At 32.8% G+C, this 21,903-nt stretch overlaps 1 protein-coding gene across 1 annotated transcript in view; it reads left to right on the top strand.

The window, feature by feature from the left end:
• Sec61alpha (SEC61 translocon subunit alpha) overlaps positions 1-21,903 on the top strand; it is a 151,639-nt gene that overhangs the window by 26,391 nt on the left and 103,345 nt on the right. Inside the window, exons 3-4 of the mRNA XM_090410578.1 lie at positions 13,725-13,790; positions 16,726-16,936. Of these exons, the coding sequence (XP_090266704.1) occupies positions 13,725-13,790; positions 16,726-16,936 (277 nt within the window). The remainder of the gene's footprint in view (positions 1-13,724; positions 13,791-16,725; positions 16,937-21,903) is intronic.

Genomic DNA, 21,903 nt, shown 5'->3' on the forward strand with positions numbered 1-21,903 from the left:
CTAAATAAATCTGCTACACTTCTGCAAGATTCCCTGACTAAATTGAATAACTGTTGTAATAGATATGGTGTGAAGGTCAGCAATAATAGGCAAGACAATGAAAATAGGCAGAAGCATTGAAAATGTCAACTGCATTGTGAATGGAGAACCTATAGAGCAAGTAAAACATTTCAGCTACTTGGGCATGATTTTTATTGAAGATGGTAAATTAAATATGGAAATAGACAACAGAATCAACAAAGCTGGTATGGTAGGAAGTCAACTGAAGAAATTTATGTGGAATGAGAAAGAAATTAGTCAAAGCACTAAATTAGCTGCATACAAGACAGTGTTCAAACCAATTTTAACTTATGGATCTGAGAGTTGGACTAAGTGACCATACCACCTGAGATTAGCTCAGGTGGTATGGTCACTTAAACAAAATGAGAGAGGAATGATTAGCAAGCAAGTGTTCTCCTTGAGGTTTACAAGAAAAAGACCCAGAGGAAGACCAAGATATAGGTGGGTTGATATAGTAAAAAGTGCCTTAGAAGATAGAAATATAAGATCTGAGAATGTTGGAGCTTTGACAGATAACAGATTGATTTGGAGAAAAATTGTGGATAGGAAATTAGTAATGATGTAAGTTTCATGTAGTACTATCATATCCTGCACACCTTTTGAATGTACGTTAGGAATCAAAAAAATCAATTGCTTAAATTTTAATTTAATGTCTGAACATTTGATTGAGCTACTTGTTTTTTTTAACAAAAAAATTAAGATGTTTGAATAGAAGACATTCCATCTTGATCATTAATTGGCTTTTATTTTGGGTGATATGCGTCCTCAAAGAAGCATTAGCAACTTTTCCTTGTTCTTTTTATTGTTTACTCTTATTTAATATAGTCCAAACTCTAGACTCACTGTATCCTAGGTCTTGCACAATTATTGTATTAATAGCGCCCCTTTTGTGTCTCTTAATGACTTCCAGCTTTTCCTCTAACGTAATTACTTTTCTTCTCTTTTTATTACTGCCGTTTCTTTATCAGTCTTTCTCTTTTCTGTATCAGTCGTTGAATATAATAAAGCCTTATAGGTATTTAAATTAAAGCAAAATGAAGGAAAAGTGATTGAGCAAGAGAACAGAGTTTGCATGTGCTCTTGAGATGATAACTTTGAGTCAACTGCTGAGTATTGCCGGCCATCGCCTGCAGCACTGGCTACTAGACAAGTGCCGCCTCTCCCTGCAGATTGGCAACAAAAATTTCGCATAACATAAAAAATTGTGTTATCTGATTAATCACTTGCTTAAAGCAGGAAATAGTGTAATTTCACTCAATTGTACTAACTGATTATCAAGCATATTGAAGTCATGTTAAGCAAGGTGTTTCCTGTAGTTCCTTTTCAGCCTTACTGAAATAAATTCTGTATGGATTAATGAAAACTAATGGATTACTAAAAACTTCACACATCTCTTTATACAAATATGCTCTCTTTCCCCCCCCCTTTCTATTTCTAACTTTTCTTCTAATTTCTGTTTATTCTTCATATATTGAAGACGCAGAAACTCTATAGCCTTCTGTGAACAGCTGAATGCCTACAAATGTTTGATAGCATTTTCTTAACTTCTGCACACACATGGAAATGCAACTGAGAAACCTCTGCTGTAGTCTACCATCTTGTGCCACTATTACTGCTTTCCGTCGTTGTTTCATTACAAAATTATAATTAAACTTCTCTTCCACGTGCAGAGAAGTTTAATTATAATTTTGTAATGAAGCAACCAGAAATTATAATAGTTTGTCATTTCACAATCCTTAATGCATTGAGGTAAATTCATTTATTCACTTTCACAAGATGAATTACAGCATTAACTTTTGCTTCTCTCATCATTGACCACATATTTTTTAACCAACATTGTGTCTACATACAAACAACAGCAATACTACAAAACTTTTTGATAGCTTATTCAAAGTTATAATTAACAGCTAATGTCTAATTTTAATAATTTTATTTCACTTCTAAACATGCCTTCCTTCAGTAGCGAAAGAAAAAAATAACATCTCACACCATCTTGTTTGTGATGTACAAAAACAAACATACATTTAACTAACAGCTTTACAAATATCACATTACTAATTTCTTAACTTTAATTCATTTATTATTTTGAACTTGTGGAATATTGAATTTTAATACAGATATCTCACACTGGAGTAGTGATGACTAGTACTATGTTCCATGCATAAAGTTGAGTACAAATTCACATGTAGAGAAGACACAGGAAATGAGAAATCTTATTGCTGTTATAATTCATTGTGATATTTTCACTCCGGCTCAGGAAACAAGAGTATACAGAGGTTTTGAAATAAAAAGTAATCACCATTTAGTTTTGAGGCAAAATCCTCTCTTTCCTTTCATTTTAAGGTTGATGGCCCATCATGACTAAGTCACTTAGTTTCTTATAAACTTGATTACTGTTGATGATAGAGGAGTTAATCCTATCTTCATTGCCTGCTACATCTGTGAATTGTGTGTTCTTCTGTCTGCTTGCCTGGTTTGCAAGATAAATCTCAGTTTCCCTTCCACCTCTGGATGAGACCTGCTTACTCATCTTCAGCTGAAAAGCACCAGTAAAGGTCCTTCATATCCTAGATAGGATTCAGATGTAGGTTTCCACTAGAAAGGCATTTTTGATACAGACTAAGCTATGGAGACTCTGAAAAGAAAAATAATATCTGTATATTTGAGTCTACAGTTCAGATGTGAACTGTAGACTCAAATATACAGATATTATTGGATTAAAAAAAAAAAAAAAAGCGAAAGAGTTTGAAAACTTGGAGATCCAATGGCAAAATATGAAGAAAACATTGACTCTGCTAGTGAGGTGTTTGGTGAGGATACTTGCAAGGTCAGAAAAACAGTACACCATGTTATGAAAACCCACATTGAAAGTTCCTGACTAGGAAGTTGGCTGGTGCACTCACAGAATGTGGAGAACAATATAAGAGACCTAAGGTATGTAAAAGTAGCTAAACAATGTCATAGAAATATTTCAGTATGAGTATAGACGATAAAATCCTTAAGTCTATTGAAGGAGCAGAAAAGAAAGAGGTTTGTTAAAGGCATCAGAAAAGAAGGAAAGGGTCCTGTAAAAGGAATCACATGATAATTGTTTCAAAAATTGATGATAAAAATATTGTAGATGGCTGGAGTAATTGCTTCGATTGCTAAATAAAGCAAGCAGTGATAGAACAGTGACAGAAAATATTCAAGTAGAATACAATCAGAATGATATGTCAATACTTGAGGTTGAAAAAGTGATGAGAAATGAAAATATTAACTGTAGTATTACTTTTTGATATGCTGTACAGTACTATATTGATAAGTGGAATAAATTTGAAATAAGAGAGCAAACATGAAGAGCAACACAATGACTAATGGCAGTGTGGTAACTGCTTTTATTATATGAATTAGTGGATTCTTGTCTGCTTGAACAAATGCATGCACAGTAATACTGTACTGTATAACTGTGCAGGTGGTCTGTATTTTTGAATGTTTAGCATTTGATAAATGTTCAGTGTAATTAATATTCATATTTTCGATTTTATAAATTCTTTGCCAAGAATTTATAAAGTGAAGTGAGAACTGCCTGCCTGAACTTACTAGTCAATAGGCAGAAAAGAGGGTAAATGATAAAAACACATAAGTTATTAAAGAGGTTTTATGGGATCGACACCAAAGGCTTTTCAGTACATCGCAGGAAGAGAAAGAAAACAAGAGGTTTCCCCCCCTCCCCACTTTCCCAAAAATTGTGTATGGTTGTTATGGATATTAAGGCTAGATTTTTTTGTTTGTTTGTTTGTTTAGCGGGAGAAGAATGTCGCCAGATGTGGTTGCGAGTGTTTGTCAATAAATGAGTTCAAAGAGAGGTATAATAAGTATTGTATAAACAGCGGTTAGAGAGTGAGCCTCCTGCAATGAGTCTTTGACTCCATGGAAATGTTCAAGAAAGTAACAATAATAATAATAACTTAAAGAAGCATAAGAGTTCTTTCAATTGAGATCTTTAAGAGTTTCACTGTGATTGTGACAACAGACTCTGACTTTAGTCTGTCTGAAGTCAGAGTCAGAAAACTAAAAATAACTTTGAGGAGTAGATGGTGTGTTAGTTAACTACAACCAGGTAACATTCTGTTGCTAGGTAAAATACTTATACTGATACTCATTTAATATCAACTTGTATATATATGTGTGTGTGTACAGGGCCGCATTTACCATTAGGCGCAAGATGGGGGGGCCTCACCCTCTATGGGGGGCCTCATTTTAAAACCTTACTCTTTATAAAGAACAATAAAAAAAACAGCTTAGTTATAGTTGCAAAATAAAATACTTATTTTTAAATATTAAATTCATAATATAAAACCTAGAGGCCGCTGAAAAATTTGTGAGGCTTCCCGCTTCCATTTGAAATACATTGTTCTTTCCTTAGCATATAAAACTAACAGGAACTCCTGTATTCCATAAAATTCATGTATGTAAGCCTGCCATTTCTTTGCTGGACGTATATACACGTCCAGCAAACTTGGATAATATTCTGTCCACCTGCTGAAAGAACATGGATAAGAAGTGTAGTTTGACCGTCATGTCCATTAGAAAGTGCGATAATCCTTCACGCTGAAAAGAACACTTAACTACATTACCTGGCATACGTAGTAGCTAAGTTCTGTGGCCTACAGCAAGAAACGCATTTGCTTGCTGTTTGCTCGGTAACCAGAATCTAAGTTATATCAGACTACATACCTATGAGTTATATTCATTTTGCTGCTTGTTTTTATCGTATAATTATAGTTTTTAATGCCAGCGTAAAATAAGAAATCCTTTCATACTTTCTTCACTTCATATTGTATCACTTTGGAAGATCAATGTCACTATCAATTTTGTTGCTAATTATTTTAATCGCCAATACATTTTAAAATTTTCCAGGAACTTGATTGAAGATAATTATTTTTGTCAAACAATTATTTTATAAATTCATGAAAATCCGCATCTAAAAATGAATACAGCCTCCATCTGTTCCAAATTAAGTTACCATTTCTTTGTAACTTAGATTAAATCTTAGTTCGAAGGTTAGTTATCATACGTAAATCTTGAATCATTTCAGGTAATGCATAATTTTTATAACGTAATCTGTAGGTTTTTGCATTTCAACTTTCTTGGTTCCTCCCCTAATCACTCACTACAAATCAAAATAAACGGCAGTTATGAAGTCAATTGTTATGTACGTATTTTCGGCTAATTTAGATATTATGCAGCAGTTTTGAAGTAGCGATATTTTCCCTACAGTTTATCTTTTGAAACGTGTAGGTGCATGTGTCAAAATGAAATTTTATTTCCAAACTTTTCATAACAAAATGAATTCACCTTTAATGGCTAACTCCCCCCTCCCAAAATCACCCCCCCACACACAAATACTGCTAGATAACGTGTGTACTTTTTTTGTTTGAAATCATTATTTTTCCTAAGTATACTGTTGCAGTTTTAAGCAAAAGACAATGGCTCCCAACCCCCCCGAGTTTAGGACTGGTAGGCCAGTTCTCCTTCAATTCTGATAACTCGAATTTTGAAGACTTAAAAGGGGCTTCCGATCCCTGGTGCTCAGAGTAGCCCCCGACTGTCGAGTCTTCAAAAGGGGGACTCCACCCCCCCCGGTGCCCAACCCCCGAGTTACGGACTGGTAGGCCGTAACTCAGGGGTTGAATTCTTTGAATTCTTGAATTCTGATGACTTGAATTTTGTGAAGACTCGACACTCAGGGTAGCCCCTGAGTTTCAAAACGTGAGATAAAAAGGCTTATCATTTTATATATGTATATATAGGGTAGATTTTATTTTATTATTTTTTATTGTTTTGGTGAAATACTTTGGAATACTGGAATACTCTTTCCAGTTCAAGAGGAACTGGAAAGAGTATTGCAGTTTTTCTTATATTTTATTCCTTCGAAAATATCACTCTGTGTTATAAAAAGAACTTAAAAATTAGCTTTCATGATGAAAGGGAAACAGTACATTCAGGTATCCCGCTATCAATATTTGTAGTCCTGATGGCCCTGCAAAGAAACATTTTTTTATTTCATACTGTTCAGAATTTAAAATTCTTGAACAGTGTGGAACACCCTGAAGCAAGGGTAAACACACAAAGCAGTTTTACACTCAGGGCACCAGATTTTTGTTTCCTTTCTGAAATTTTTTTATTACATGCATAACATTTGCATGCAGGTTTTTTTTTAATAGCCGTTGGTGGTAGATTTTCGGGATAATTCTTGGAGTTAACAGCGTTCAACAGATGTCTGGCAGGATTGCCTGTTTTTCTGCTTGCTGAAGAAGGTGCATGTGTATGCAGCAATGCTTTTGCAATTTCTATTCTGTATTCTACATATGCTATGGTAGACAAACATTTTTTTTTGTGCCAGGAGGAAACTGTTCCAAATAACAAAATCCAATATATGTCCAAACACTTTTGTAATATTTTTTATGCTGTTTCCTTATTACAGAGTAGAATGATAGCTGCTGATCGCACCTGTCGACCCCATAGTGTCGTTGTATGCACACACAGCAATGGGTTTTTCTTTCTTCAAACCATGCTTCTCCACGGACTCCGTTGATGGATTGTGTAGGGAAGACAGCAGAAAAACATCTTTTTTTGTCTTTCCAATGTAGTGCAAAGACTTTCCCCTCACTGATAAGCTCGGATTTCCCCCTTCGATAGCTTTTCTGAAGCCAGATCTGGAGGCATGTCTCGCCTTTTTGCATTTACAGTACCATAACTATCTGTACGATGTAAAAGCAAATCAGCGAGTTCAGGACACATATAGTAATTATCCATTGTAATGCAGTAACCTTACCCTAGTAAAGGGTCTAGTAACTGTATTACTGCACGCATCGACAAGGGGAGATCCGAATATTTATCATGCTCGATTACAGTTTGCTTTCCCATATAAGGTTTGAAATCTCAAAGATATCCACTTTCAGATTCGCAAAGCATAAAAAATTTTACTCCATACTTCGCTTTCTTTTTGGGAATATACTGCTTACATTTCAGTCTACCTTTGAATGGCATAAGGCTTTCATCGATACTCAAGTCTCTCTCAGGAATGTAGAGTGATCTACATTTCTGATGAATTTTCATCAGAAAATCATAAAAAATTTTGCTGAGGACTGGGTAAGCATGTGTTGCCTGATCCTATTCCTCATTATTCTGAAAATGCAAATACTTCATGATGAGACTGAATTGTTTTTCAGTCATAACATCACGAAACATTGGCATGTTCAGAATCCAGTCTGTACACCAATACATTCCGAGAGCAGGCTTTTTCACGTTACCTTGCAGAATCAAGAGTGCTATAAATGTAAGGAGCATGTTGATATCTATTGGGCTCCAAAGTTTACTGCGTGAATGCAGACTGTACTCAACTTGCTGATGTTGTTGGCAAGCATAAAGGTTAGTCTGTTCCACTATGAAGGAAAGAATATCATCGTCTAAAAATAGGCAGAAAGAGCTTAAAATGTTGCTGGAGTCAAAGTCTTCAGTAATTCCTGGCTTACCTATGAAGAGAAACCGTGGACAAGCTGGTGTACGTTCAATGGCAATCAACCATTTTCTGCACGAAGACATATCTAAAGTACAGGCAGAATCGCTATCTTCAGAGCTAGAAAGATTTCTCTCCTCATCAGTAGAACAAGAGCTGCTCGAAAGGCGAAGGCTCCAACTTTTCTGCATCTCACGAAGTTTTCTTACCCTGAGCGTCACTGCTACTGCTGTTGCTGCTTGCCATCTCGTAAATGAATTGTGTCTTGGGTATACTTACTAATTATTCCTTTCTGCCAAGCCCTAAGCTAACGGAGATTACTAACCCCCACTGAGAACAATAGAATATGCTGCACAGTAAAGAGCCTCAAGCAATATCTGAATATTTTACAGGCAGAAATTTCTTGTTTGGTTTTCCACTTTCTTTATTCTGATATTGCTTTTGAAGGATGACAGTGATTTTAAATTCGCTTATTACCGAATATCACATAATTTCCTGATTTATAATAATCAGGAAATAACATGTATATTTTCTAATTTATAATTTGCTAATTTATAATAATCAGGAAATAATATGTATATTTTGTGATTTATAATTTGCTAATTTATAATAATCACCACATAGTTTTAGTATCGAAAAATTAAAGTTATGTGGAACAATTACTAAAGAAAAATAACGAATTAAATAAAAACTGTACCTATGTTTCATAACAGTTTTCGGGTGTGTGATAGTGATGCAACGAGGGGGGTGGGTTTAAACTATCAGAGGCAAAATAAAGTTCAATTCTATTGTGAAAGGAAATGAAATTTCACATTTGATATACATATTTTGAATGATAAAAATAAGCAAATGTATCACTTACTTTAAAAATTGGAGAATAAAATATCTGAATTATGCAGAAAATATCTACATATAAATTTAAATCATAACTGTTAATTTCATTTTGTAATGACCAATTATACAAGGAAACCAAGAAAGTGAAAGTACAAAGAACAATAGATTACTATATAATATAAAGAAAAAATTTAGCGATATGATTAAAGAATTTCATGTTATTCTCTATAAAGCAAAGTTGCTCCAGCGTGTCCTGAAGGAAATCTGTGAAGTATTATTCGATTTCGATGGTTTTGTACAAAAATAAAAATAACATAATCTGGAATGTCAGCAGCCGGTTTTCTTTTCTTTTTTTAAAAGAATATTTGAAATAATTATCTTGAATTAATTTCTTCGAGAACAAAGAAAAATATTTTGTCTTGTAAGCGATTAGAAAAAAATTACCGCAAAAAAATTAAAAATGAAATGGTTCTCCAAGGTAAGGCAATATTTAAGTGAAGAAATTATGCAAGATCTTTATTTTGTCCAGACATTAAAAATGTATTGTACAATAAAAAGAGAAAACAAAAATATAAATAATTTCTCTATTTTTAGTCTATCCTATATAACTAAAATCCAGTTACCCAGCATAGAACAAGGAAGTGCGTTTCTTGTTATAGGCAACTGAGAGGCAGCTACGAAAGTGAGATAATCCGATTAACCGTTCTCTTCAGCGTGAGGGTTTATCACACTTTCTAATGGACATGACGGTCAAATTGCACTTCTTATCCTGGTTCTTTCAACAGGTGGGCTGAATCATATCCAGATTTAGCTGGACGTCTATAGATGTCCTGGCCGTTTGGGAGGTTAACAGTAACAAGAAGTGTCATTAAGAGAATCTATTGGCATATTTGAAGTTGATATGCAGTTTGTAAAAGTAACTTAATAGAGTTAGCTAACTTCTTTGCAAGCATACTAGAAGTTTAATAAGTGGATATTGTAAACAGAGTAAATAAGTTTTTGAGTTATATAGGATAGACTAAAAATAGAGAAATTATTTATATTTTTGTTTTCTCTTTTTATTGTACAATACATTTTTAATGTCTGGACAAAATAAAGATCTTGCATAATTTCTTCACTTAAATATTGCCTTACCTTGGAGAACCATTTCATTTTAAAGAAAGTTTTTGCGGTCATTTTGAAACACGTTCCAGAGACAACAGAAGTTTTTTTGTGTGCTGCTGCTATTTGTATTAATTAGTTGGGTAAGAGCAGTTTCTATATCACATAAATAGAGCATTTGAATTTCAAGTTTATTATTATTTATAAATTAAATTGATTTTTCAGTTCATTTTTTTATGCATCAAGATTCTAGTCATTTTAGGGGTCGAGTAAAAAAGTGGATGTTAGCGAGCATAGCAAGTTATCGTTACTATTTATTGCCTCTATGTTTTAACTAATGCTGGAATTATTATGTTTATCTGCTTAAAAATTATTATGTTTATGTTTATCTGCAACTTAAAAAAATCAAAGCTGGAGTTGAATAAATCTTGTAATAAATAAATGTTGTAATTCCATAAATATGATGATTTTTGCTATAATTTTTATTACCGTAAATTCAAAATTTTTATTTTTAGTGAGAATATCTGAACTTTACAGTTCATGAAGTTCCAATTTTTACCTTGATTAGCAAGCTTAATTTGATTGCATTTAAATTCTTTTTTTTTAAATAAAAAAAAAACTTTTATCCTTATACTAAATTATTACTTGTAATATTTTTTCGGTATTCAGAATTTTTGTAGCAACTATGATGCTTGTCAAACAAAATCAATGTTCTCCAAATCAGTAATCAACACTGCAATTGAAATCTTTCACAGAAAGATTTTAATTATATCTTTCTTTAAATTAATTATGATTCAATTACATGGAATATTTAAAAGTGTAAATAATATATATATATTTAGAATTACATTAAAAGATTTAAACTACTTAGAAAATTTAATATTAAATATAAAGTGTCGTAGAAGTTGCATAATTATTTATAATCTATTGATATAAGTTAGTCATTTCTTTATATAAAATGACTTACAAGGTTGCTAGTTTAATATTACCAAGATTTTTTGAATATTAATATTTATTGTATACATGGAAATTCGTTTATATTCTTGGGAAGAGGCACAATAAATAAACTGTGTACCAAAAAGGATCAAATATCGTAGAACAGTAAAGGAAATTCCAACAAAAAAAAGGTAATTAAACTGATAGTTTAGTACCGTTATTTGGCTAGTACTTGTAAAGCAGTATACTGTATCCAAGTGTATATACCTAATTATATGGTTAAAGTAGTTGTTGCAGTCGGTAAGAATATATTATTCAATTAATTATTATTCTTATTTTACTGTTACTCGTTTATTTTAACAAAACCAAGATACTACTGTTTCTATTTTTGTATTTTTTAAGTTTTAACGTAATTGTTTATTTTATTTATATGTTTATTTTGGATTTAATAAATATTTATTTTGCTTTTGATAGATTAATTCACATAATGATGCCAAAAAAATTTGAATCCGGAGCTAGGAAAAGAAAACGACTTAGAGAAAATGAAAAACAGCTAAATAGTCAAAAGGGAGCAATTTTGTCTTTCTTGCATTCCAAAAATGAAGAATTTCGTAGAACTGAAATTGTACTTCACATTTCTCGGAATGAAAACGAAACATTGGTGTCATTATCAGGAGGAGATGAAAGTGAAAATGAAGAACATCAAAATGATGTGGAAAACATAGAAGGAGAGAAAGAAGTAAATGAAACAAATCAGGAGGATTCTGAAGAAAATTTTCAATCGGAGTCTGTACTTACCAGCAAGCAAGCTATCTCTTATCCTACCGATATAGCAGTGTAGCTACTTGCTATTAATGAACAGTTTATCGAGCATATTTTAATAAATATGCCCCAGAATGTTGGTAAAATCGAAAATTTAAAAAAGAATACACAGAACGCAATAGAATATATGTCAGAAATGTAAATATATCACATTTTTACTATAAAAAGGCGAATGGAACAAAGGAGAAACAAGAGTGGCTAATTTTTTTCAGAAACCAGCAAAGCAATTTACTGTTTTGTTTGTAAATTATTTTCTAAGTCAAATAATAGCTTAATGAAGGGTTTTAATGACTGGGGAAATATAACACGAACCTTAATGTGATCACAAGCATTCTACTGAGCATATACGAGTGATGTGCACATATCGCAAAAGAAAATCAAGTTCTGTAAATAGTCGAATTGATTCTGAATTGATCAAACATATACAATCTGAAGAAAATTATTGGAGAGAGGTTTTAAAAAGAATAATAGCTACAATTAAGTACTGAGTAAACTAGGGCTAGCATTTAGAGGAAATACAAATGATATTTTTCTGATTCTTGTGGAAATTATTTATCAAGTTTACATTATTTAAATGAATTTGATGATTTTTTAAAACATCACATGAAAATGTAAGCCAACTGTGGTTCTGGCAGATCAAATTATCTTTCTTACCATACTTGTGATGAATTCATAGCGTTAATAGCTAAAAAAACAAGAGAAATATTAATATCAGAAATTAAGGAAGCTGCTTATTTTGCAATAATACTCAATTCAATGGCAGACATTGCCCATAATGACCAACTAGCTATGATATTTAGGTATGTTGCCGCAAATTCTGACATTAGAGAAACATCTATCGGGTTCATCAGAATTACACAACATAATTCCTTATATTTAGAAGAGGTAGTATTAAAAAAATTATTTAGAAGAATTATCTTTGGATATAAAAATGTGCAGAGGGCAAAGCTATGATAATGCTGCCAATATGAAAGGTATCTATACAGGTTTACAAGCTAGGCTGAAAAAAAAGTAGTTCCTCTGCACATCATATACTGTGCTCTAGTCATTCCTTAAATTTAATTGGCAACTATGCTGCGAAATCTTGTCCGGAAGCAGTGCAATATTTTTGTTTTATTCAAAATGTATATAATTACTTTTCATCTTCAACAAGAAGATGGGGTATACTCCTTAAACATTTAGAAAAAAAATCTTTAACAGTTAAAAGACTAAGTGAAACGAGGTGGTCGGCAAGGCTGACGCTATATTGAAACGTGGATATAAACAAAGATGCATTACTTGAACTATCCATTTCTCCTCATGAAAAACCTATTTCTAAATTAGAGAGCTCATCATTGACTGAACATTTTGACAAACCAGAAACAGCAATTTTAACAGTTATGTGGGACAAAATTTTACAACGAATAAATGCTAATAATTTGTTACACTCTTTAGTTGGTTTTATTTTAGATATAAGAAATAGTTTTGCTGCTGTAAATGAAGAAGCGAATTTATTAGCAGATGAGACAAAATTTAAAGATGAAAAGGAAAGAGTTCAAAAAACGAAAAAAAATGAGTGAAGAAGTTTCACAATCTAACAATGAGATTATATTACACGGTAAAGAAAATTTCGCTGTGAACACTTTTAATGTCATTTGCGATAAGCTAATTTTGGAAATTAATGAAAGAACAAAAAGCTATTTCGACATATTAGATATGTTTGACATTTTTTTGAAGGAAGATATAGATCAAGACAAGTACAAGACTAGTATTGATAAAATTTTACAAACTTATGGGACTGATATTGTTCCAGAAAAATTTACTGATGAAGTTAAGCAATTTTTAATAATGATAAAGGAAGAAAATTCTTCAATTAAAAATATGTACAAATTTATAAACGATGGGTTAAAGTCTACTTTTTCGAACGTAGAAACAATTTTAAAAATATTTTTGAGGATGCCTATTTCAAATGCAAGTGCTGAATGCTCATTTTCAGTGTTGAAATGAATAAAAATTATTTAAGAAGCAACTTGCACCAAAATAAAACAAGTGACCTGTCGTTATTATGCATTGTATCAGATGTAATGGACTCGATCAATTATGATGACATTATAGATATATTTGCTAAAACCAAAGCCAGAAAAAAAACCTTTTAGTTATTAATTTTTTTATTTAAATTTGAACTGATTTATTTTTATGCTTTTTTTAAAATGCAAATATATGTATACCAATGTTGTATTGTGTAATTAAAATGTTATTATGGAAATGTTGACTTTTATTTTCAATAAACTAAAAAAATGCTTATTTTTGAAGACCTCATAATGATGTTGCGCCTTGGGCCTCCAAAGGTATAAATGTGGCCCTGTGTGTGTATTTATGAAATATCAAAATTTTTGTATCACATTGTTAAATAAATAAAATTACGTTATTAAGAAATTGCATGTCTTTAATAAACCAAAAAGAGACTGCTTTTTTTTTTTTTTTTTAGATTCAGTTTCGGGAGAAAGTATTATGGACTGCCATTACACTTTTCATCTTTTTAGTATGTTGCCAGGTAAGATAATTACAGCAGTGTTTACTGAATATCAAATAATAAAATGATAAATGATCTTTTTCTTTAGCTATTTTCTGTATAATCTTGTATACAGAAAATAGCCCTGGTTACAGAATTTTTGAAATAGAAAGTAATCAGTATTTAGTTTTAAGCAGGATAAAAATTGTATTGAATGAAAAGAAAAATCTTATCCTATCTTCCCTTTCATTTTAAGGTCGATGGCCCATTGTGACTAAGTAACTTAGCTTCTTATAAACCTGCTTACTGGTGGAAGAGCTCCCACAAACATTTTCTCTGAAAATGTTTGTTAGAATATCAACACAGAACATAGGAACATGAAATTATACAGTGCTCTAACTAGAGCTATACTTTTTGTACAAATGAAGGAAACACACACATAAACTAAAATTAAAAAAAAAAAAAAAAAAAAAAAAAAAATTATGATTACTGTAGGCTCTCGTTATTGCAAACTCTATTATAACAAAAAGGCAAAAAGAGAAAAATAGATCCCAGTAATCTATTAATATCAAAAAGTCCTATGGATGGTGATAGGATGGAAAAGTAGTAGAGGAATTTTGGGTCATTTGAGAGATAGCTGACGTAAGGAAATGCTGGTTCTTGTTAGAGACCTAAACAGCAGAGTAGGAATCAAATCTCACATATGTATAAGTTCATCTTAACATTTTAGGCTCACTTATTTGTCACAGTGTTAATACCTTGGCTTATATATAACTTACGTAACTTGGCTGTATGATGCTTAATTAACACGTTGACCACCGTAATATTAAAAAATTTTGTGATCCCCTCTCAACTTCTTTTTGTTTTACAATTTGCTGAAAGTAACATAAAATAATCATATTTTATGATTTTTTTTATCTATTTCATGCAGTTAAATAGATTTGTTATGTGCGAATCATGTGTGCACCGCGTGGCCTGAGAAGAATTTTTTTACTGACTGGGCCGAGCGGTGCACACGTGATTCACACAAGGTCAAACTTGCAATCTATGACCCATACGAACAGTTATATGCATTCAATGTTTTGTCCGGTGGAATAAATTTGTTATAGTGATAAATATTGTTATAAATTGCCCTAATATGGGAGACTATGAAAAAGAGCAACTTCATTTAGAAGCCTTGATAAATATAGTTCTATCTGATGATGAACCATACGAATATTTGTCGGAAAGTTACAATGGTTCTTAGTTCTGTGTCTTCAGATTCTGATTCTCTCATTGCTAGAAAGAGAATAAAAGTTACTTAAGTGCTCAAGTATGGAGGTATAGAAGTCTTACAGTGGATGCACTGCATAGTTCAGAAGACCTGGACAGAGGGAATATAAAGAGCCAATAGGCTTCATTTCGGCGATATAAACATTATTCAAATTAGGGGATATTAAATCCCACATTGTTTTAAAACCGAATAAGAAACTCAAAGATTGGAATCAGAGAGTTTCATGCTGAATATAGTAAACTATAAAGGTATCGGCGGTTACTAGCGTGAGCTAATGCAAGTAGTCCTAGTACGTAGTACAATCTCAGGCAACTCGTTGCAAAGGTGAGGAAAGTTCTGATCGCTAATCTTGGTATTTTCCATAATGTAAAAACACACTTCCTAGGAAATGTATGCTGTTATTACATTATTGTGGGAGGTCACCACCCAGACCAGTTTCAGCCTTTTTTGAGGCTTCACCAGTGAGTAGCTAGACCAAATAGATACCAAAGGGTATAGCGAAAAGAACTTATATACTCTGCTATACGAGTTGTCAAACAGGTGCAACCATTAAGTTAGTTAATATAAAGAGCCAATAGGCTTCATTTTGGCGATATAAACATTATTCAAATTAAGGGGATATTAAATCCCACATTGTTTTAAAACCGAATAAGAAACTCAAAGATTGGAATCAGAGAGTTTCATGCTGAATATAGTAAACTATAAAAGTATCGGCGGTTACTAGCGTGAGCTAATGCAAGGAAATTAAAAAAAGTTATTTATAAGATGGTTGTAAAGTCCATAATTTTCAAAATGAATGCTGATCACCTTGCAACACTAAAAGAAAGGGTGTGTATACTTTACCCGTTACTGCAGAATAATTCTGTGGTGACTTGTAAGTGGAATATTCAATTTTTTTATAATGTTAATAATATAATGCAGTAATGCACATGCAACTGTTCTTGTAACAATAACATTCAGACTTTGCTATATATAGACCTGTTTTTGCAAGGTCTCCATTCTCCACTTCCTTCCTCAGAAGAGTTTAAAAGGAATTAGTTGTTCTGACACTATTTTATGCCTAACATTTGCACGGGTGCATGCTAGTTAGCATCTTGTTTAAAGTATGTAGTGCATACAGTGAACAAGTTGGTGTAAAATTGGAGTAAAATCCACAGTCATGAAATAAATGATAATTCTGCACAATTACATAAAAGAAAACAAATTGAAACAATGAAAAATAAAACTGTACTGAAAATTAAATAACACTTTGAACTTTAGAAAGGTGGAAGAAGGAAGGTGCATACAACAGACTGATGCCTAAATAACACAGGGTGTTTCAAAAAGAATGACCCGATTTCAAATAATTATATTTAATAATGAAAATGTGGTACAGTTACAAAATAAATTACCAAGTATGAAATAAGGCCTAAAGTTTCACTCACCACAATTACAAATGCTCAATGTGCCCTCCACCTGCTGCACGTGGTTGCAGAGATATACAATTTTCGAATCGGGACATTCTTTTTGAAATACCCTGTATATAGACTTAGTAAGTTGTGTAATGAATGTATAGATATCTGCTTCAGAACTTAGGTGAAACTTAAATGTTGAAATTTAGACTAGCTATGTGTGTAAATAACTCGCATGTTTTATGGTCTAATGTGTTCAACTGGCATTATATTATTATGATTGATTTTTTTTTTTCCCCCATAACTTGATTAGATACCACTTTTTGGCATTATGTCATCCGATTCTGCAGATCCATTTTATTGGATGAGAGTTATATTAGCATCAAATAGAGGTACGTTAATGGAACTGGGTATCTCTCCCATTGTTACTTCAGGTTTGATCATGCAGCTGTTGGCTGGAGCTAAAATAATTGAAGTAGGAGATACACCCAAAGATAGAGCTCTATTCAATGGTGCCCAGAAATGTAAGTTTCATCTTCAGTCATAATGTTTGAATATTATTGTTTAAAATATTCTTGGTTTAGTCTTTTGCTGAGCAGTTTGCATATGTAAACATTTTACTTAATATGTTCGCTCTAGGCAGTGTTTTGCTACCTGTACAAAAAGTGCTTTACCATACATTTAGACCCTTGCTGCATCAGGCAGATGCATTTTCATAAAGTTTGCATACCAGTTAGTTCCAATATTTTTGGGAGAATTTTATTTGTAAAACTAGTATTTGTGAACTCTCTTTATGATACAGAAAATCTCAAATGCAATTCAAACTGATTTTAAGTTATATGTGTATATCATCATGCTTTTCAAGGATTTAGGCCTAGAGTGGCCTAAATCCTTTTCGGCTTTAGATTTACGTTGAATCTCTTTAGAGGATGTCCAGGTTTTCTTTTTCCTAATGGTTTGTAATTTAAGGCTTGTTTTGGTAATCTTTCTGTTGTCATTCTTTCAACGTGTTCCATCCATTTATGTTTATATTTTTTAATTTTTCTATTACTGATTCCTAGTTTAATTCTTTCATAATTTTTTCATTTCTTTTGTAACCGAATAGAGTATATTTTGCAGTTTTTCTCATAAACTTCATTTCAGGTGTTATTAATCTTAGTTTATCTTTTTGTTTTATTGTCCAGATTTCACTTCCATACAATAGGACTGGTAGGGGTAATGTATTATGTACTTTTAGTCTAGTTTGTATTTGAACTAGGTTAGGTTTAAATATAGAGTTAATTACACCTGTTATTTTTATAAATATTTTGCAATTTTTAGGTTTATATCTTTTTCATTCTAATATGTAATTATACATCCTAGGTAGTTAAATGAGTTCACCTGTTCTAAAATCTTGTTATCTATTACTATTTTAGTTCTTATTGGATCTTGTTCTTTAAAGGCCATCCTTTTTGATTTCTTTGTTGTTATTATCTTTCTATCATCATTTGCTATTTCATTTAAATTTAAAATATCTTTCTTACTTCAGAATTTGTAATTATTATTTGGTTATCAGCAAAAAGGAGAGTGTAAGTTCACAGTAGGAGAAAGTTTAATACCTTGATGGAAATGTTTATTTCATTTGTTATTATTTAATTTAGATAAATATTAAAAAGAGTTGCTGAAAGAGACATCCTGTTGGGCACCTTGGTATATCTCTCTGGACATGATAGTTCATAATTTAATCTTATTTGCATTTGATTATTTTCATATATACTTATGATAGCAATTAGAATATTATTAGGTATTTGTCTTTGTTTTAATCTGTTAAATAAAATACTTCTTTTAACTTTATCAAATGCTTTTTCAAAGTCAATAAATGTAATATGTGTTTCTAAATTGTATTCTCTTTTCTCTATTATTAATTTTAGGCAAAAGGCTGGATCTATACATCAGAATTTTTTTTATTAGTTTGTTATTTAAACTTCTGCTATATATTTTCTATGTTTAAGGTGTTTAAGGGTCACAGCTGTATAACTGAGAGGAGACCTCCACATAGCCTTTAAAGGAATGCGGAGAACCGACCAGGGCTTCTGACCTAATGTCCAATCCTCACCTTCTCGTGGTGCACCCTGTTGGGTATCTACTTTGATACTGAACGAACGAGGATGGGCTGGCAATTTGGGATTTAGCCGACCAAATTGTATTCTTATTCGTTAAACCAAAATAAAAAATGATGGTACAACATGACAAAATTTCATGCCGGCTGGGGCGTCGCCCGGTTAAACAAGGCCCCCATTGTTTTCGCCAGGGAACCAGGGCGAACAGCGAAAAGTCAGCTACTGGAACAAATCTGAAAACAAACCCCAACTCTACATCACCAGAGTTAAAGATCGGTACTATCAACGTAAGAAGCCTGAATGGCAAAGAAATGGAGCTAGCTGAGGAATTAGATAAGTACCAGATCGACATAATAGGGGTGACTGAAACAAAAAAGACCAAAACTGGTGAGATCTTTCTGAGCAATAAATACAAAATGTTATATTCAGGCAATAACAATCAAGGAAAAGAAGGAGTAGCCATAGTATTCAACACAAAATACGAAGCTAATCTTCTTGAATGGCAGTCAGTCTCAAGTAGAGTAATGTGGGCAAATATGAGAATGGGGAACTGGACAATGAGACTTATTTGTGCCTATGGTCCCACAGAAGGTTCTACTAAGATAGAAGTGGAGGAATTTTTTGAGGCTTTAGAAAAAGCAACTGACACAATGAAAAAGGAAAAGTTGGTCCTTGTTGGGGATCTAAATAGTAGAGTAGGAAATGATTGTGAGACATACAAAAATATTTTGGGAAAATTTGGAGAAAAGATCAAAGCTAATAATAATGGCAAATATCTGTTGGATTTCTGCTCAGGACATGGACTGGTTATTACTAACACCATGTTCCAACATAAAAATGTGCACAAATTCACATGAAGAGAAGAGGCTAGGAATAAGAAAAGTCTCATTGACTATGTTATTGTTGATAGTGATGTTTTCTCCCTGGTGCAGGACACCAGAGTGTACAGAGGATTTGAAATTGGAAGTGATCACTATTTAGTCTTGAGCAGGATAAAATTGAATTTCATATTGAAAAGAATAACATGTAAGAAAGTTTTAAAGCGAATAAAAGTTGAGCAGCTCTCAGATATAAACTGTAGACTAAAATACAGAAATATTATTGAAAAGAAAATGAAAGAGTTTGAGAACAGGAATCAAACCTTGGAGATTCAGTGGCAAACTCTGAAGGAAACATTGATTGATTCTGCCAGAGAGGCATGTGGTGAGGTTGTGTGCAAAGATAAAAAAATCAGAACTCCCTGGTGGACACAGGAAGTTAAAGAGGCAGTGAAGGAAAAGAAGAAAGCATATCAAAAGTTCCTGGCAAATAAGTCAGCTTTACTCTTACAGAATACAGAGACAAATGTAAGAAAGCTAAACAGTGTGTAAAACTAGCTAAACAAAAGTCATGGGAGGACTTTGGCAAGAATATAGAAAATAAATATCAAGAAGGTGGCAAAATATTCTGGAGGTTGTTGAAGAAGCTTAGGAATGGAGGAAAGAGTGCTGTAAAAGGAATTAGAGATGATAAAGGTGAAATGAAAACAGGAGAAAAAGATATCCTTGAAGTATGGAGTAATTACTTTGAAAAACTGCTAAATGAAACAAGCAGTGATGACTGCACAGTGATAAAAAACACTGACCAGGCATGCAGTCAGGAATACATATTCATACTTGAAGTAGAAAAAGCCATCAAAGGCTTGAAATGTGGAAAGGCAGCAGGAGTGGATGATATTCGACCAGAAATGCTGAAGTATGGTGGTATAAGAGTCTTACAGTGGCTGCACTGCATAGTTCAGAAAGCCTGGACAGAGAGACGAATTCCAGATGATTGGAGTAGAGCTCTCATAGTACCCATATATAAAAAGGGAAATAAAACTGAATGTGAGAATTACAGAGGTATTTCCCTAGTGAGTGTTCCTGGCAAGATCTATGCAAGTATACTTGAGAAACGGTTGAGAAGAATTGTGGAAGAAAAGCTTGGTGAAGAACAAGCTGGATTCAGGCCAAATAGAGGCTGTCAGGATCAGATCTTCACTTTAGGACAAATAGTCGAGAAAGCATGGGAATATAACAAAGATCTGTATTTAAGTTTTGTCGATTTGGAAAAGGCATATGACAAGGTGCCAAGAGAGAAGCTATTCAATACGCTGCAGTTATATGGTGTCAATGGGGCATTATATCAAGCAATACTTAGTCTTTATTTGAGTTGTGAGTCAGCAGTTAGAATTGAAGGAAGTACAGGAAGATGGTTTAATATTAAATCTGGTGTGAGACAAGGATGTACATTATCCCCTCTGTTATTCATTATCTACATGGATCACATTATGAAGGAATGTGGTATTAAACCTGATATCAAAATTGGAGATGTTAATGTCAGCTCTTTGCTTTATGCGGATGATGTTATACTTCTAAATAAATCCGCTACAAGTCTGCAAGATTCTCTGACTAAATTGAATAGCTGTTGTAATAGATATGGTATGATGGTCAGCAATAAAAAGACAAAGACAATGAAAATAGGCAGAATCATTGAAAATGTCAACTGTGTTGTGAATGGAGAACCTGTGGAACAAGTAAAACATTTCAGCTACTTAGGCACAATTTTTACTGAAGATGGTAAACTAAATATAGAAATAGACAACAGAATCAGCAAAGCTGGTATCGTGGGAAGTCAATTGAATAAATTCATATGGAATAAGAAAGAAATGAGTCGGAACACTAAATTAGCTGTATACAAGACTGTGTTCAAACCAATTTTAACTTATGGATCTGAGAGCTGGGTCAGAAGTAAAACACTTGACCAAAGACTAGAGACCGCAGATATGAGAGTCCTGAGAAAGATTAGAGGCGTGAACAGATGGCATCAATGGCAATATCATATTAAAAATGAGGATATTAGGAAAGAACTTGACATTGTCAGCATCCAGGAATGCGTTAGCAGAGCTAATCTCAGATGGTATGGTCACTTAAATAGAATGGGAGAGGAAAGATTAGCAAAACAAGTGTTCTCTGCCAGGTTGGCAGGAAAACGACCCAGAGGAAGACCAAGATATAGGTGGATTGATACGGTACAAAGTGCCTTAGATGATAGAAATATAAGATCTGATAATGTTGGAGTCTTGACAAGTAACAGACTGATTTGGAGGAAAATTGTAGATAGGAAGTTAGTAATGATGTAATTTTTTCATGTAGTACTGTCATATCCTGTACACCCCTTGAGGGTACATGGCAGGAATTTGATGATGATGATGATGATGATGATATATTTTCTAACAGGAATTTATATACACACAGGAATAACTGTATTCTACGTATACCTCTATAATATAAGTGATGGGGGCAAATATCCGAATGGGAAACTGGACAATGAGACGTATTTGTGCCTATGGAACCGTGCTTTATTATATTTTG

Source organism: Typopeltis vanoorti, chromosome 20, assembly GCF_054136105.1.
Source record: "Typopeltis vanoorti isolate ZY-2024b chromosome 20, IOZ_Tvanoo_1.0, whole genome shotgun sequence".
In the NCBI taxonomy this organism is placed as follows: domain Eukaryota; kingdom Metazoa; phylum Arthropoda; class Arachnida; order Uropygi; family Thelyphonidae; genus Typopeltis; species Typopeltis vanoorti.